Source organism: Cupressus sempervirens, chromosome 5 (assembly GCF_028749045.1).
Source record: "Cupressus sempervirens isolate cs-2001-9-10 chromosome 5, ASM2874904v1, whole genome shotgun sequence".
NCBI lineage: Eukaryota > Viridiplantae > Streptophyta > Pinopsida > Cupressales > Cupressaceae > Cupressus > Cupressus sempervirens.
The window spans coordinates 299,236,994-299,253,696 of record NC_143122.1 but is presented as its reverse complement, the minus strand read 5'-3'; the positions used below and the strand labels follow the sequence as shown (position 1 = coordinate 299,253,696).

The 16,703-nt window shown below is 37.7% G+C and overlaps 1 protein-coding gene across 1 annotated transcript in view; it reads right to left on the bottom strand.

The window, feature by feature from the left end:
• LOC149555762 (uncharacterized) overlaps nucleotides 1-16,164 on the bottom strand; it is a 32,713-nt gene extending 16,549 nt beyond the window's left edge. The window contains exon 1 of the mRNA XM_089829910.1: nucleotides 15,989-16,164. Coding sequence (XP_089686036.1) covers nucleotides 15,989-16,142 — 154 coding nt within the window. The 5' untranslated portion in view covers nucleotides 16,143-16,164. The remainder of the gene's footprint in view (nucleotides 1-15,988) is intronic.
• Between the last annotated feature and the right edge of the window lie 539 nt (nucleotides 16,165-16,703).

Here is a 16,703-nt window from a genome sequence, read left to right as displayed (position 1 = left end):
AGGACATATGTCAAATGTTTGTTAGCACAGGCAAAAAATGCCTAGTACGCAGCACGCCTGTAGAGGCTACTGTAATGTCTGTCAGTGGTATGGACAAAATGCACGAGTGCAGAGATCTTGCAAATGAGGCAGGTGCAAAAGGTTACTGTTACCATTGTAACAAATATGGTCATAAAGTCAAGAACTATGGATCAAATACTCGACCAATCAGCCACCTTCAAAGGCTGAAAGATACACTTGAAACATCAAGAATGCAAGACAGGTTTGCTCAACCTGTGGAAATGATGGTCACATTGCATTCCATTGCAAGCTGAAGACGGGTCATTGGAAATATGTTGGACCATGGAACAATAAGAGCATGATATGCAATAAATGCCACAAGATTGGTCATATTGCCAAGTACTGTTGGGCCAAGCGCAAACCCAAGCAACAACACGAAGGCAACAAAGTAAAAGCCATTGATATGGAGCAAGTCAGCAAGGACTTTGCCAAAGTATGGACCAAGAAGAAGACAGAGGATATTGGAATAGAGACTAGAGAACCAGCAAGCTCATCGGCAAGTGGTGAGACTTCCCAATCAAGTTATTAGGCGAGCAAAGTGAATCTTGCACCAGTCCCCATATCTAAACTAATAAGTCATGACAAGTGACGCATTGAAAAGTGGTCATGTTTCACCTAAAAAGAAGAGACAGGTTCTCTCCAAAATCTGACCGTTGGATAAACCGTCAGAAGGCATTTATCACACAAAGGCAAGGGTGGGGAAGAAAGGAGATTACCTAGAACCGCAACTTTACTTTTTACGTTGGATCTATAAATAGGGAGATAACATATTTTGCAAACTTGAGATCTTGAGAGCTTTTATTCGCGAAACCCTAGCTATCCAAATGAGCACCTTTTGAGCAAATTTGGGCAACAAAGTGATAAGAAACCCTAGAGTCAGACTAGTTAAACAAAGTGTGAAAAGAAGATTCCTTTAGCACAACAAAGCAACAATGGCTTAGAAAGATTACTCGAAGTTGTATGACATCGAACTAGTTGACCGAAATGAGAGAGGCACAAGTCTCTGAGTCGATCTCAAAGAGCGTTGATGAAAAGGATATGACGGGAGCCCTATCTTCACTCCCACATAATGTGATGTTGATTGAAGATGTGAGTGACTATCTAAAGGCAAAGATCATGGAGCTAGAAGACAAGGAGATAAGATCAAAGTATGAAGAGTTTCGTCTCAACAATCAGTGGAAACAGGATTCGAAGACCTAGAAGGAACAGCTCTAGTCCAAGCGGTGGATATCCCAAATTTCTTTAGGGATGAATGGAAGAAATTCGTGCTGAGCAGAGTGCACCATAAATATATGTGGCTCGACAAGCCCTACAAAATCAGAAAGGATGTGAAAGAGAGAGTTCTAGGGTTCAATGGAACCAGGACCGACTTGATAATCAAGAAATATAAGCCAACTAAAGTGGCCAAGTTGACAAGATACCATTACGATGACTGGATGTGTTCAATGAACGAGATAACAATAAGAAGATGCAATTTCTTGCAATAGTGATAGCACACAGGCTATACTAGTCAAGCAGACTAAACAGTGTAACTAGCAAACTGGTATATGGTGTACACCAGCTCATAATCCAGAAAACAAAGCTCAACCTAAACAAGTGGTTGCATATGCAAGTGATGGAGAACTTGAGAAAAATCAAGAGAGACAGCAGTGTGCACATCTTCAAATTTGGAGCAATATTGGTACGCATATTCTTCTACTTTAAGATAGAATTTCGTAGATTTGTGAAATTCCAATGGAAGTCCAAGGGCAGCATTTCAGTCTTAATTACGAGCATGTACATAGGTTAGGGAGCAGTGCCCCTGACTCACTTGAAAAATATTTAAAGAAGTTCCAGATGGAAATGCATAGGAGGATACCCCTGAACCCAATTATGGACTACAGGAGAGACTTCTTCTTTTTAGCAAGTACAAACAATTGCATAGCTCAAGAAGCCAAACCACGAACTCACTGGTTGACCGAACTGCCATATGAGATTGAAGAGAACTCAACTAGAAAGCACATTGATTAGCTACTAGCAATGCCAATTGACCAAGGGCAACAAAGATTTGGAATGATGGAGGACAACATAGAGGAGCTAAGAGAGCAACAAGAAACAGTTGCTCGGGAGAAGAAGCAAAAGAAGAAAGGCTCGGGCCGAATGGCAAAGAAGACAGGGGAAGAAAGAGAAGGAGGAGATAAAAGCCCACAAATGGAGTCTCAAGGTGAATCCTCACCTGAACTAAGGTTAAAGCAGAGGATACAGGCAAAAGGATCTCAACTACCATTAAACCCCCAAAGGTAGAGACTTACAAGAAAAAGACCTCTGGAAAGGAGAAGAAGAAGAAGCCTCCAACTATTTACCGCATAGGTTAATTAAGAATTGCACGCAGATAATGAACATGAACTCGAACAACAGAACTCTTCTTATTATTCGCATATGCTAGGATATTACATTAGGTTCTGATATATTGATTACAATGATCCCGAAGGGAGATATAAATACTGTCTGAGGAACCTTCTCGAAGGTATACAACATGTCAACTACAATAATAGAACCTTCTGGATACATCTCGATACATGTCGGCCTGATGGCACACATCCCGATACACTGACAGAAACCTCCCAATACACCGTCGGGAACATCTCGATACCTCGTCGGGAAAATCCCGATACACTGACGCATACATCCCGTTACCCCGACAGGTACATCCCATTACATTATTTCCTGACGACAGCAACCCCACCAAAAGAAGAAGAATCAGAAGAGGAGACTGATACAAAATGTCTAAAATCGCCAAACTCACTTTGAAATATATTATTGATGACAAAGAAAATAATAACTACAATACATTGTAGGATAGATTCTCAAAACTTACCAAATCCAATAAGAACAAGATTGTAAATGTTGTATTAATAAGCTTGAGAGTTTAGCAACCCCCAAATGGCTCTTGCTGCTGAAAATAAGTTCCTTCAGAATTTCCAACACAATACTGACATATGCAAATAAACTTTCACAACCAGCTAAGTTAACTATCAAAGTATGCTCAGACTTGAAATAAAGACATTACGTATTATTGCTTCACCATTAATGGTGTTATTACAATGCTATGATTAGTACATCTCAATTGCTCATGACCAAGCAATATGTTATTCAATATGCAAGGAAATTTGGAGACAATGCCACTTGCACCAGTACACAACTTCAACCAGTTTGCCACCTATATAAATATTCTCAGCAAAGACACATTTTATTTATCTTCACAATAAAAATTTAAACAAGGAACCTGATTTTGGATATGCAGCTCCAAATCGCAGCAGACTGAAAATGCACACATTTACTGACAATTCCCTCACACAATCACCATTATTGGCAACGACATTTGCACAGCTTGCACGCTAACATCAGGCCTATCAAAATGATAACAGGCAATCCCAAGCAGATTGAATGGCAGAGAATTTACCGCCCAGAATAGGCACGCTGATCACCATTTATTGCCATCCAAAAATTAGTATTTAAGATGCCCCAATCTTCAGTAGCCAGGCACCCAGTTGTACAGATGAACATGCACAGAAAATTGCAGGAATAACGTCCAGCCCAGGATATAATAAAACAGCCCGATATGACTTTCAACCCCCGATTAAATAATTCCAATCTGCAGCATAAATCCTCACCCAATAATTGATATAATTGATCATGCAAGTCAATGATCTCAAACACTAAATTCTTGAGCACAAAATCTTCTTAGCTACAGTAAATAGAGTAATGGAAGATTCCAAACAATTTGTCAAATCACTATACCTCAGCAGTGATTTCAAATGATCTGCAGGAAAAAGAATTCACTATACATCAGCTGTGAATTACCGAACACTCCTCAGCGCCAAACCCTTATACCTCAGCAAGGGCATCAAAATCTGAACCTCAAAGAAAGCCACAAAGGCAACAAAAGTAAATAAATTATCCAAGCATGCTTTTCTCAATAAATGGTCTTGTATTATAACCTCTTGATGCCCTTTTTGTTGCCAAAATGTAACTTCACTTGAGAAGCTTCACCACACAACATTAATTAGAAGCTTCCATTAGATTCTTTCACTTGACTTGGCTTAACTAATTAATAAATGGCTCTTTCCAATGATAAGTCAACTCTCGATTTAAGTTAAATTATAACTTTATAATAAGCCATTCAATAAATTAATTAAAATTTGGCTACTAAAAATATAATAACTCCCAAAATACTCATCATTTAAATATGTCGTTCGAAATAGGAGTTATACCTATTATTTCTCCATGTGACCAAATGCACTTTCCAAAAATAGAAAGGGTTCATCTCAATCAACACCCAACTTACCACAATTAGTAAGTACACAAAACTAAGCCCAAACGAAGTCCAATCTAAGCCAAATGAAGACCAACCTGTCACTTACTGAATTGTGAAGAAGGTAAGACTCTCCCAAGCCAAGCCACTGTCTCATAAGACCCTCTATCCACAATTATTAGCCTACAAGGATCACAATAATAGGCTAATCCCTGGAACTCCAATGCTAGCAAAAATGGGGACATTACAATCCTCCCTCCCTGAGATTATTTGTCTTCAAGCAATCCGGCAACACAGTGAACTCCAACCTCCACCTAGATCCCAAATGAAGAAGTGTGTGATATCACCCTTGACACTACACCAACTGCAAACCAACATCATCAGGACCAACCACATGTCTTGCAACACAGCACCCAAAACTTGTGCTGATGATGTAAAAGTCAAAATGTCGCCAGAACTTAGAAGGCGACTCCATAGAAAATCCACGCATCCTCTTCCCTATATCCACCCACATAATATATACTGGACTAGAATCCTGATCATCACCAACAATCCCTAAAAAAGACATAGCTATCGGAGAACCATATGCACTCATGTCAGTTGTATCTACAATACGTGTAGCCACATCAAAATATGTGGATGCAGGAACATCACCAACTGCCGCAACAAAAAATTGAACCATATCTACAGATGGTGAAAACTCATAATCATCAACATGTGCGCTATCAACAGAACACACATCAACAACCACATGCATATCGCTAAACTCCTCCATAGATGGCTTAACTGGCACCGAAGTAGCTGTCGATATGACTATATCATCGCATTCTCCTACTCCCACTATCATTGCATCACAATCAAATGCATGATCCTAGGAACTCATGTCAACAATTGCATCATCTGACTCAATCCGTCATGAATTCTCATCACACTCCACATTCAATGTGTCCAACTTGTGCGGTGTCTCATTAGAAATGTCCTACACATCTGTAGCTGCAACTATATCATCACATTTTTCTCTTCGAAAAAGTGATATGACGCTTTGCTCAAATCTCAGATTTGAAATCAACTAGATCATTCGCTTGTGATTTTGATTCAGCTCATTCACTAGCACATCCAACTGTTTCACAATATCCTGTGTCTCAGATTCTCCATCCCTTGATGTAGAAGTGCATCCTCTGCAAGTATAATATCTCCTCGGAATGAATCTCCTGTCACCATCCATGTCACTGAATTCCAATCACAAAATCGATTTGACAATCTCAGAAGTAAGCACTGATCAAAATAATAACTAAGCCCAATTCCTGCAGGCTAGCAGGTAACCACTCTGATACCACTGTAGCAACCCCCAAATCGCTCTTGCTGCTGAAAATAAGTTTCTTCAAAATTTCTAACACAATACTGACATATGCAAATAAACTTTCACAACCAGCTAACTATCAAAATATGCTCAGACTTGAAATAAAGACATCACATATTATTGCTCCACCATTAGTGGTGCTATTACAATGCTATGATTAGAACATCTCAATTGCTCATGACCAAGCAAAATGTTATTCAATATGCAAGGAAATTTGGAGACAATGCCACTTGCAGCAGTACACAACTTCAACCAGTTTGCAACCTATATAAATATTTTCAGCAAAGACACATTTTATTTATCTTCACAATAAAAATTTAAACAAGGAACCTGATTTTGGATAAGCAGCTCCAAATCGCAGCAGACTGAGAATGCACACATTTACTGACAATTCCCTCACACAATCACCGTTATTGGCAAGGAGGAAATTTACCCAGCTTGCACGCTAACATCAGGCCTATCAAAATGATAACAGACAATCCCAAGCAGATTGATTGGCAGAGAATTTACCGCCCAGAATAGGCACGCTGATCACCATTTATTGCCACCCAAATATCAGTATTTAAGATGCCCCAATCTTCAGAAGCCAAGCTTCCAGTTGTACAAACGAACATGCACAGAAAATTGTAGGAATAATGTCCAGCCCAGGATATAATAAAACAGCCCGATATGACTTTCAACCCCCGATTAAATAATTCCAATCTGAAGCATATATCCTCACCCAACAATTGATATAATTGATCATGCAAGTCAATGATCTCAAACACTAGATTCTTGAGCACAAAATCTTCTTAGCTACAGCAAATAAAGTAATGGAAGATTCCAAACAATTTGTCAAATCACTATACCTCAGCAGTGATTTCAAATGATCTACAGGAAAAAGAATTCATTATACTTCAGCTGTGAATTACCCAACACTTCTCAGCTCCAAACCCTTATACCTCAGCAACGGCATCAAAATCCAGAACCTCAGAAAAAGACACAAAGGCAACAAAAGTAAATAAATAATCCAAGCATGCTTTTCTCAACAAATGGGCTTGTATTATAACCTCTTGATTCACTCAAGAAGCTTCACCACACAACATTAATTAGAAGCTTCCATTAGATTCTTTCACTTGACTTGGCTTAACTAATTGATAAATGGCTCTTTCCAATGATAAGTCAACTCTCAAATTAAGTTAAATTATAACTTTATAATAATAAATCATTTAATAAATTAATAAAAATTTGACCACTAAAAATATAATAACTCCCAAAATACTCATCATTTAAATATGTCGTTTGAAATAGGAGTTATACTTGTTATTTCTCCATGTGACCAAATGCACTTTCAAAAAATAGAAAGGTTCCATCTCAATCAACACCCAACTTACCATAAATTAGTAAGTATACAAAACTAAGCCCAAACGAAGTCCAATCTGAGCCAAATGAAGACCAACCTGTAGCTTATTGAATTGTGGGGAAGATAAGACCCTCCCAAGCCAAGTCACTATCTCAGAAAACCCTCTATTCACAATTATTAGCCTACGAGGATCACAATAATAGGCTAATCCCTGAAACTCCAATGCTAGCAAAAATGGGGACATTACAGAGAGTGTTCAATAGAACACCTAGAAAGATAGAAGCACTAGTTCCTAGTGAACTATATACAATGATCAGCCAAATATGGTCAAGAGGCATAATATATTACAAAAATATGCTAGATGCTCTAGCCAAGATCGGACTAGATTTGGATGATGATGAAAGAGTTAAACTAGTGGACTCATGCAAAAAAGATTTTGATATGCCAGCAAACGTAGCATTAATAACCACAGGACTAAAAAGAGGCATTTTCAAATGCAACGAAATTTTGGTCTAAACTACATGAACAAGAAGAACCTAGCTTAAAGAAGAGGCATGACCAAAAACAAGTGCCAATAGAAAAGCCCAAGGAAATGAAATCTACCATAGCAACAGAACCAAGAGGTTCAAAGAAAAGAACAATAGAGCAGCCTGCTAAACGAGTCAAGCAGAGGACTCAAATCAGTCAGGATTTGAATATTGAACCTAAGGAGAGCAGTGAAGTTCAATAGGAACAACCTGCCAAGACACCAACAGGAGTGGAAGAACAAAAGAAAGATGATACTCCTGTTGGAAAAAGCAGTCCGAAGTCAAAATATGACCGGCACCACAAAGAATCTACAATAGGATGAACAAGGAGAAAAGGCAACAGAAGAGAAAGATACTGAAAATGAAATAGAAGATCAACAATCGCTTACAATGGAGACTCCTAGCGACACGACGGGGAAGACAACACAAGAAGAAGAACCAGTAAAGGAGATAGAGCATGAATACAAGCAAGATGACATGTTATGATCTCAGTAGGAAAAGAATCCCACTGAAACCATACCATTCAAGACACCATCAAAAGGGCAAAGGAGTGTCCGAAAACCGAAGAAAAACAAAGACAAAAGGAAGAGAGATTCGAATCTAATAGCAAAAAGTGGAGCAAAGGGAGAAAGAATCTCCAAAACCGGTTAAATCATCCTCATTTGAGGATGAAGGCGAATTGTATGATGCAGATGCAAAGGAAGCCATCAAAGTGCAACAGCTGTCTGAGAGAGTAGAATAGATGGGGAAATGTGTTACAGAGCTCAACAAGAAAGAGCTAAATAAATACACTAAACTCGAAGAGAGATACAAAGTCATGAAATTATCTAGCAAAAGGAAACTACATTGGTAAAGGCCAGAGAAATTTTTAAACAATTGGCACCGGAAGCTGAAGACAATAAAGAGGATAATTTGATAAGCCAAATCATTTTTTTTGTAGATAATCTCTATGATAAAGAAGACAAGATTACACACGTCTTGGAACAACAGGTTCTAACGACAAATTTTGATAACCAAATAAGTCTTGTTAAAGACAAACAAGAGGAGTTGACATTGTTGAGAAATAAGATGTCAGAGCAGTGAAGAACATAACCCCCATACTTCAAAAGCCCAGCACATCAAGCACCTTAACATGTGACTTGGAGTAATGGAGAGAAAAATCTCAAAAGGAGCTTGATGAAACCCTAGGCCTCTAATCCATTTGTTGGATCAGCCTCAGAGCACATTACACATACCTAGGATACCATGTACCTAGTACATCAATTGAGGATAGAGGAAGAGAAGCGAGCAATCCGACTGATGGGGTTTCAATGTTTCCTATCCCCATGGACTAGGTTCATCAAAGAACATCTAAAGGATGTGGAAGCTCAAGTAGCCACACCACCAGCGGAGACAGAAGATGCACTCAATAGGCAACTAGCACAATTGAGCGCCACATTAGCTCTCACTCACTTGAAAGAGTCATTGGAGACTCTGTTGAACACAACAAAGGAGCGTTACAAGGATATATTTGAGAAGCTATAAGCCCCATAACCCTTTGTCATTAACGACAAAAAGGAGGAGATTTGAAGATGACCACTGGGGGAGATAATTGCAAAGGGAGACAAACCTGCAGAAGGAGATAACTACAATAGAAAATAACCAAAGATAGACAAAAAGGAGCGATGAAGTCAAAAGATGGAAGAAGACACTAGGGGAAGAGAATGAGCAGAAAATAAGAAGCATAGTGTGACAAGGGAACAACACAAAGAATGCACACAGAAAAGGGAACCCTGCAAATGCATGCTGAAGGAATGTTGAAAAGAATTCATAGCAAGGAGCCAGAATAAAGTCTAAGGCCACAGACAGCCAAAGAATAGACAAGCAAGTATAAACCTGTGAAGAGGTGTAAGCCTTGTTAGAGGTTTTGAGGGGGAGATTGTTAGACTAAACTAGTCACTGGCATGGTTGACTAAGAAAATGGTGAGAAGTGAACTCAAATATTGAGTAACTACTAAAGTGTTGTCATTGATTGGCAACCGGTTAACAAGAAGACTGAGTGTTGCAAGCAAGTGCAACCACCGGTAGACTGGCTTACTGGTCTTGATAAAGATGTTGACAATGACAAGCCTATGACAGGTAGTTCGAGGTGGAAGTTGGATGGTTGCAGCCTAGTCACCCTTGATGTGATGAAACTAGGAGAAGGTCTGAAAGCAACGTGGCATGCACATAGAGAGAAGTGACGGAAGCGACAGAAGGATACAAGGACACAAGTCTAGATGTAGACTTAAAGGAGGACAAGTAGGCCTACATGAATAGGCACCTACGCATAGGTAGTCACGGCTATTTTGTGACTATGCCCATTATGAAATTCAAATTTTGAATTGAATGATTTGAGTAGGATAAATTTAGGGTTTTCACCCATGGATTGGATGAGTGGATTTAAGGTCACTCAAACTTCATTCTGTGATGTTGTTGCTGTAAATGTTGTTGTTGTGACAAGCGGAGATGTGTATGGAAGCAAACCAAAATAGTGAAGAATAGTGTGTAACAGTAAACCGGTGCTCAAGCACGAAAAGGAGGAAGTGAACAAAGCAAGTTCGCCAAGTTAAGCCAGAACAAAGGAAGATAATCAAAGAATCTTCAAGGAGTTTCACAATGGATCTACAAGGGAAGGTATGCCACATATTTAAATCTAACCTTTAGTTTGCTTTCTTACCATTGCAACTATTGTAAGCCTTTGACAGCCTTTGACAGCCTTTACTTGTAATAAGTCTTTGAAATCCTCTAACAAAGTATCTCTCAGAAAGGGATCAAAATCCTCTAGCGAGCTAGCCTTAACAAGCTATTGTAATCCTAACCGATTATATGTATTCCTAACATGATGAGTTCCCAAAAGGAACAAATGTAAGCCTTTAACGGGGCACCCTTTTACTTGCAAGGAAAGGCTAGTGGGTATATTACTCTTATAGTGATTTTCACTCTCACACTGGGGGTTTCCACGTAAAAGTATATGTGTTGATGTATGCTTCTTTGTGTGATCTTCTATGGTTCTATTGTATTGCTTTCATAGTAGTTTTGCTTGTTAAAGATTTGGTAGAAAGGACCATTAATAAGATTGTTGTTTTAACCGGTAGAGTTGAGTGTACTTATTCACCCCCCCCCCCCCCCCCCCCCCAATACTGGTTGGGACCAGTAGATATTTGGTTATAACTTTATATGAGAAGGCTTTTGAACAAATCCAAACTAGATTAGGTTCCACATGTGACTATCATCACACTATATGTTTCTTCCATAGATCTCCAATTCACGTTGTGGTTCAATAACTAGGATTGCTATCTTAAAAATTCTATGAGAAAAAAAGGTACGCAATATCACCAAAATTTTTGAACCATTATTATTACCTTCAAACATATGATGGGTTTATCTGAACTTTTTCATTATACCCCTGAACACCAGTCATAGATTGCATCGTCTGAAATTTTCTATACTTTGTGTGCATAATGATCTCATAAGCACTGAAGTGATATCGATTGCCCTCTTCTAAAAGGGCAGCGTATCTTAACATCTTACAACATTTAATTATATTTATCAGATGTTTCTGAACCATATACATTCTTACTATAAAATCTTCATTGTCAATTAGATATAGTCAGAGTAATTGAACTGTTTCAATAAATTTAAAAATTGGCTTGTTGGTAAGTTACAAGCTCTCACTTTAAATTTGCATAAAGCTAACAAGACAAAAGTTAGAAACATGGAGATAGCAACTTGATGTTATTTTTACACAATTCATGTTTCTATATTACCAATGTGTATTTTTGAAGCGTTCACTCTTGATATTGATTCAATCTCCTTAATCCAATATCCATAAGACAAAAAAATCCATCTCTATAAAGACTAAATTGTCCACATGGCACTTGTTGCATCTAAGCAAAATTTTCATGACCCATCTTTCATTAGTAGCTACCAAGAACACATTTCTCATGAACTTGAATGGTCCACTTGGTACTCATCATCTCTAGGTAATGCTCACAAGGGTGATGCAGGAGATTCGGCCTAGCATCATGAGCCATGGGATAACATCAATTAACATGATTAGGAATTGCGCCTAGAACACAGGACTTCCAACAAACCATCCATATTCCCCTGCCATTTCAGCTATATCACATTTAAAGGCGGAGTTTCCCTCAATCAAGTCCACTGAACTCGCTACTTTGTTCTAATGAGTTTAACTAGGATCTGTTTCTCTGTAGAGCTCCTTAGAGCCAAACTAATATGGCCAGAGAACTTTCTTTTTAATTGAAAGGAGAAAAAATATGGATAACTAACAACCAAAAGACCAGGGACTTTTTGTGCAACGCTTCCCATGCAGGATTCCATAATTGTTTATGATTCCATAATTGTTTATGGATAGAAGCAATGTAAGCTTGTTGCCCAGATAATTTTTATGAGAGAGTTAATTAAGTTAATTAACGGAAACACAGAGAGAAAGAGATTATTTTTCACTATTCAACATATTCTCTCTCCCCTTACTTTAACTTCTAAAGAGAAGTTTGGGTTTGAGTTTGGATTGCTTTCTCTCCCTCAAACATTTTCTCTCTCCCTGTACTACCTCTCTCTACATACCAAAACTTTTAGAGAGAAGTTCGGGTTTGGGTTGCCTTCTCTCACTCAATCCTTCTCTCTCCACGTACTAAAATGCTCTCTCTCTATGTACTCAAACTTTTTAACCTAATCCTAAACCGAACTATCCAACCCAAACTCCAACTTTAAAACAACCACTGATTGGAAATAAAGTGCACAGATATAATCTGGAAGACTATTTTTTATCGGTAGGGAAAGTCATCCTTACAATTATATAGCTATTTGATAGAATGGTTTAGTTCCTAGCTTGTGAGATATTTGAAACAAGTCAAGGTAGAATTTGGAGTCTTTGCAGGTTGCACCAAGATCCAAGCATCATCTTCCGATCTGCAGCATAATTACATTGATCTTGAGAAGATGTAACCAAAATTACATATGTTGGAAGCAGATTAGAGCAATAGTCTTTGACAGTATTATAGCTCTTGTCACTCCGATGTCTTCATGTTACCTTGGTACATATAAACAAGGCATGCAAAGTATTTGACAAAATGATGATTGGAGTCATCTTATATTCATGGTGTGAGTCCAAGTAACTTCTCTGAAATTGCGTTGCCAAGCAGTGAATAGGGAAAGTTTCAAGTAGAAGAAAAAATATTCAATGGAACACACAGATTATCACGTTTGGCCCATCTTCTACTTCCTTCCAGCCTGTGGAATTCAAAATAGTGGTCAACCATAGCGCAGATGGTGAATCTTGCATCTCAAATTTTCAATTATAGAAACTTATTGGTATGATGTTGTTCAAATGATCGAGTCATGCCATGAAAAGGAGATTGTTGAGAGGCTATCTAGAAAGTGATGCCATCGTTAAAGACCTCCTTCAAAGGTTTATGAATGGTTGAGTTATGGTATAATGGTTGACTTTAATAAATTTCATTGGAATGCAACTGCGAAAGTGTGGAGCCCAAATTCATGCTCTTTATCACGATCACTCCAACATTTACCCAAATTGGAGCTTTGAAAGAGAGCAGCAATGTTGACATTATTTTTTACATTGGCAAGAAGACAACAAATTATTTGACAGAATGCTCAAAGCAGAGCTTGAAATGCTTGGTTTATAGATATACCTATGGGGCAAGATATGCAATGCACACACCAAACTGGCATGGAAATATGTTTGTCTAATTTCCTCAGAAGGAGATCACATCTCATGGAGCTCAATGTCTACGTAGACATGCATGATTTAAAATGTGAATTGCATCAAAGAGATTCATCCCAAGAAGGAAGTGAAACGATTGACAAGATGCAAGTCAGAATGTCTAAATTTTGAAAGATGAGAGGGAAGTTAATTGTTTGATAGAATACCTCAAAGAGGCGTAGCTGGTCAATGGCAATGATAATTGCTTAATAAAATCCAGTCCAATGCAAAGCATGAAGCCGTAGATGATAAAAGGAATCCACCTAGCATGATACTGCTGCATTATGCATGGGCCATTTGGAAAAATGGCAAATGAGAGTCAGAGAAATTCAAAATAGAGCCACCCAAGTTGGAAAGCATCTATAGAAGCATTTCTCCTCCATCTCAATTCAACAACGAATGCTCATAATAGAATAAGAAGCTTCCAACTGTAGAAGATTACCTGATGGAGAATTCTCAACCCAAGGCTAAAATCGGGTAGTTAAAATGATTGCATAAAATGGAAGCCTTAGTCCACTGTGTCAATATATGTCTTTTTCTCATTCTAGCTCACCGACTATTTGTTAATTGTCTAAGCCCAAAATCCTCGCTTCATTTATATGTTTGCAACATGCTGATAGCAAGGAATGGGCTCGCAGATGTAAGGTTTTGCTAAATGAGATTTTCAAAGCTATTGGTCAAACATATGCAGGTAGAAATGAAGCCCTCAAGCAATCTTCAAAGAAAGAAGGTAAGATGCACATGAATCATTTGACAAAATGCCATGATTTATATCCACACTCGGCAATTGGAGTACACAACCTAGTGCAGAGGCATATGTATGGACCCCAATATGTTTGGTCAAACACCAGTTGATGGAAAGTATGGTACACTCATAGAACATATGAGCTATTTAAAGCCCACAACCTCCATAAATTGCCAAGTATATAAAGATATCTCAAGGTAAATGCATATTTTTGTAGACGAGATTAGTGAGGGGAACATTACACCACAATGCCTGCCACTCATTACTTAGTGTGCAAGATTGAGCAGTCTCTCAGCGGCTTTGGACTCCTGTATTCAAAACTTACCAAGTTACGTCATAGAGATGGATGAAGTCAAAAAGAGACATGATCTATGCAAGCTGAAAATGCAGAGTTTAATCATCATTAAAAACAAGGCTTTGGCTCAAGTCATCAAATCATTTAGAGCATACAAGGAAAACTTGACTCGGCTACTCACAGCACCTACAGATCAAAGAGCAAGCTCAGGAAATATTAGTGATCATAGTTAAAAGTTAGAAGTGCATATGTCTAAAGTTGTCTTAGGTTTTTATTTATGTATTTTGTAAAAAGATCAACTTTAGAATTAACTTTGGTTTTGGTCAATGTCTTAACTTTTTCTAACTGTAGTTAAGCATTGAAAGTTAGAGTTGGTTACGAACTATCTTCAGAGTAGTTCAAACTCTAACTTTTTGAGTAGTTATGAACCCAAAAGGTTAGTTATTCTAGAACAGCTAAAAATTCCTAAATCTCAATGTATTAAGGGACTTTTTGGACTTGGAGACAGGGAACACTTATGTTTTGATAACAAGGCAATTTTTGGAAAGTGTGTACAATTGTTGTTCTTGTAATCAATCATTTCTTATGTTCGTGGTGCTAAGAAATAAATAAAGTACACTTTGCATTCTCTCTTTATACATATCTGAAACGTTGAAATATTGATTCTTTCTTTGTAATGGATGTTTTTACGGTATTGTGCAAATGTTCATAAAGGATCAAATCAACATTCTATCGGTGATAGCTCTCAAGCGTAGTTCTTGATTATTTTCATTAACAGTTTGCATTGATTTTTATGAAAACATTGAAGTTGTGTGGTGCATTTGCTATCAATGGTTTCCTTTTTATATTCTAAGTTCTAATCATCTTTATTGAAAAATCAAAAAAATTATCTTACGAGGGAGCTGCCCCTCTAAACGCAGAGGAAGGCCGGATATCAAGGGCTTATCCAACTGTTGTGAATGGTTTGCCACATACACTCCGTTGGACCATTTCTACAGTGACAAATATGTTTACCAACAAAGCTAAACCCAAAGAAAAAAGAGTCTGATTATTGTGGGATTGTCTTTCTTTTCTGAAACGATGATTGATAGAATTGAAAATAATGTATGTATATATAAAAATGATGAAAATAACAATTAGTATAGTGAAAACAACAATTGTTGATAAGCGAATCCTTTATGATGTTTCACTCAATCAAGTCCATCTAATTTGCTACCCCACTTTCATGAGTTGAACTGGAATCTGATCCTCTGTATATTTCCATTATGTCAAATCGATATGCCAGAGAACTGTTATAAAATTGAAAAGGAGAGATGAATCTAGATTATCCGATGCTTCCCATGCAGAATTCTATAATTGTTTACGGATTAGAAGTATTAAAACTGGAATTCAATGATAAATATCCGATTATTGTGTTTTGGTCTTTCTTTTCTGAAGCGGTGATGCATAGAATTGAAAATACATATATATGAGAATGATGAAAACAACAGCAGTTGATAACTTGAACCAACTTTGGCGAGGAGAGATAGAAGTGATTAAATTATGGTTCATTTCAATATCAATCACTTAGTTGCTGGCAACGAAAGTAAAAAGAGGCATACCTTTAACAACATCAGATTGTTGTGCGGCAATAACCCTAACCCTGGACCTAAGTGGTTGCACATTTCTTACTCTACAATTCTTTCTAAGAGTACAATGTGGAAATGACAGAGTAGGCGGACGGAAAGAAGCAACTGCTGCTGCTGCCCACGCCATATCAAGAACCACATTTGGTAATAAACAGATAAGGCTTCTGTTATCGATAGTAATGACAAACGCTAGCCGCCATACCCCACAATAAGGATACTTTTATCCTCCATGGCTCTCTCATTAACTAACCCCAAAAAGTCGAAGTGCAGCTGGACCCATTTTGATTCAAATGCAAAGCTGAAATTGTTTTTATTGCATTAAAATGATAATTCTTGTTCTAAATTATTTAATTGGTTAAAAGTATAAAATAATTAAAATTAATCATTATTAATCATACTTAAAAATTGGTATATAATAGTGGCATGTTGTGATGGTTAAGTTGTTGCGTTGTTATCCTTGTCTTCAAGGTTCAAATTTCATGGGGATGAGGTCCCCCGTTTGTGGCCTCACTGGTTCATAGCTTCAGGTCAAAGCGTTTACCCCTCTTAAAATAAACACAGGTCAAAGCGTTTACCCCTCTTAAAATAAACATACTTAAAAATTGGTATATTTAAATTATTATAGTTAATCTTACATGTATTTTAGAAGTTATGTTGAAATTAAAATACACTTAACAAGTGTCACATA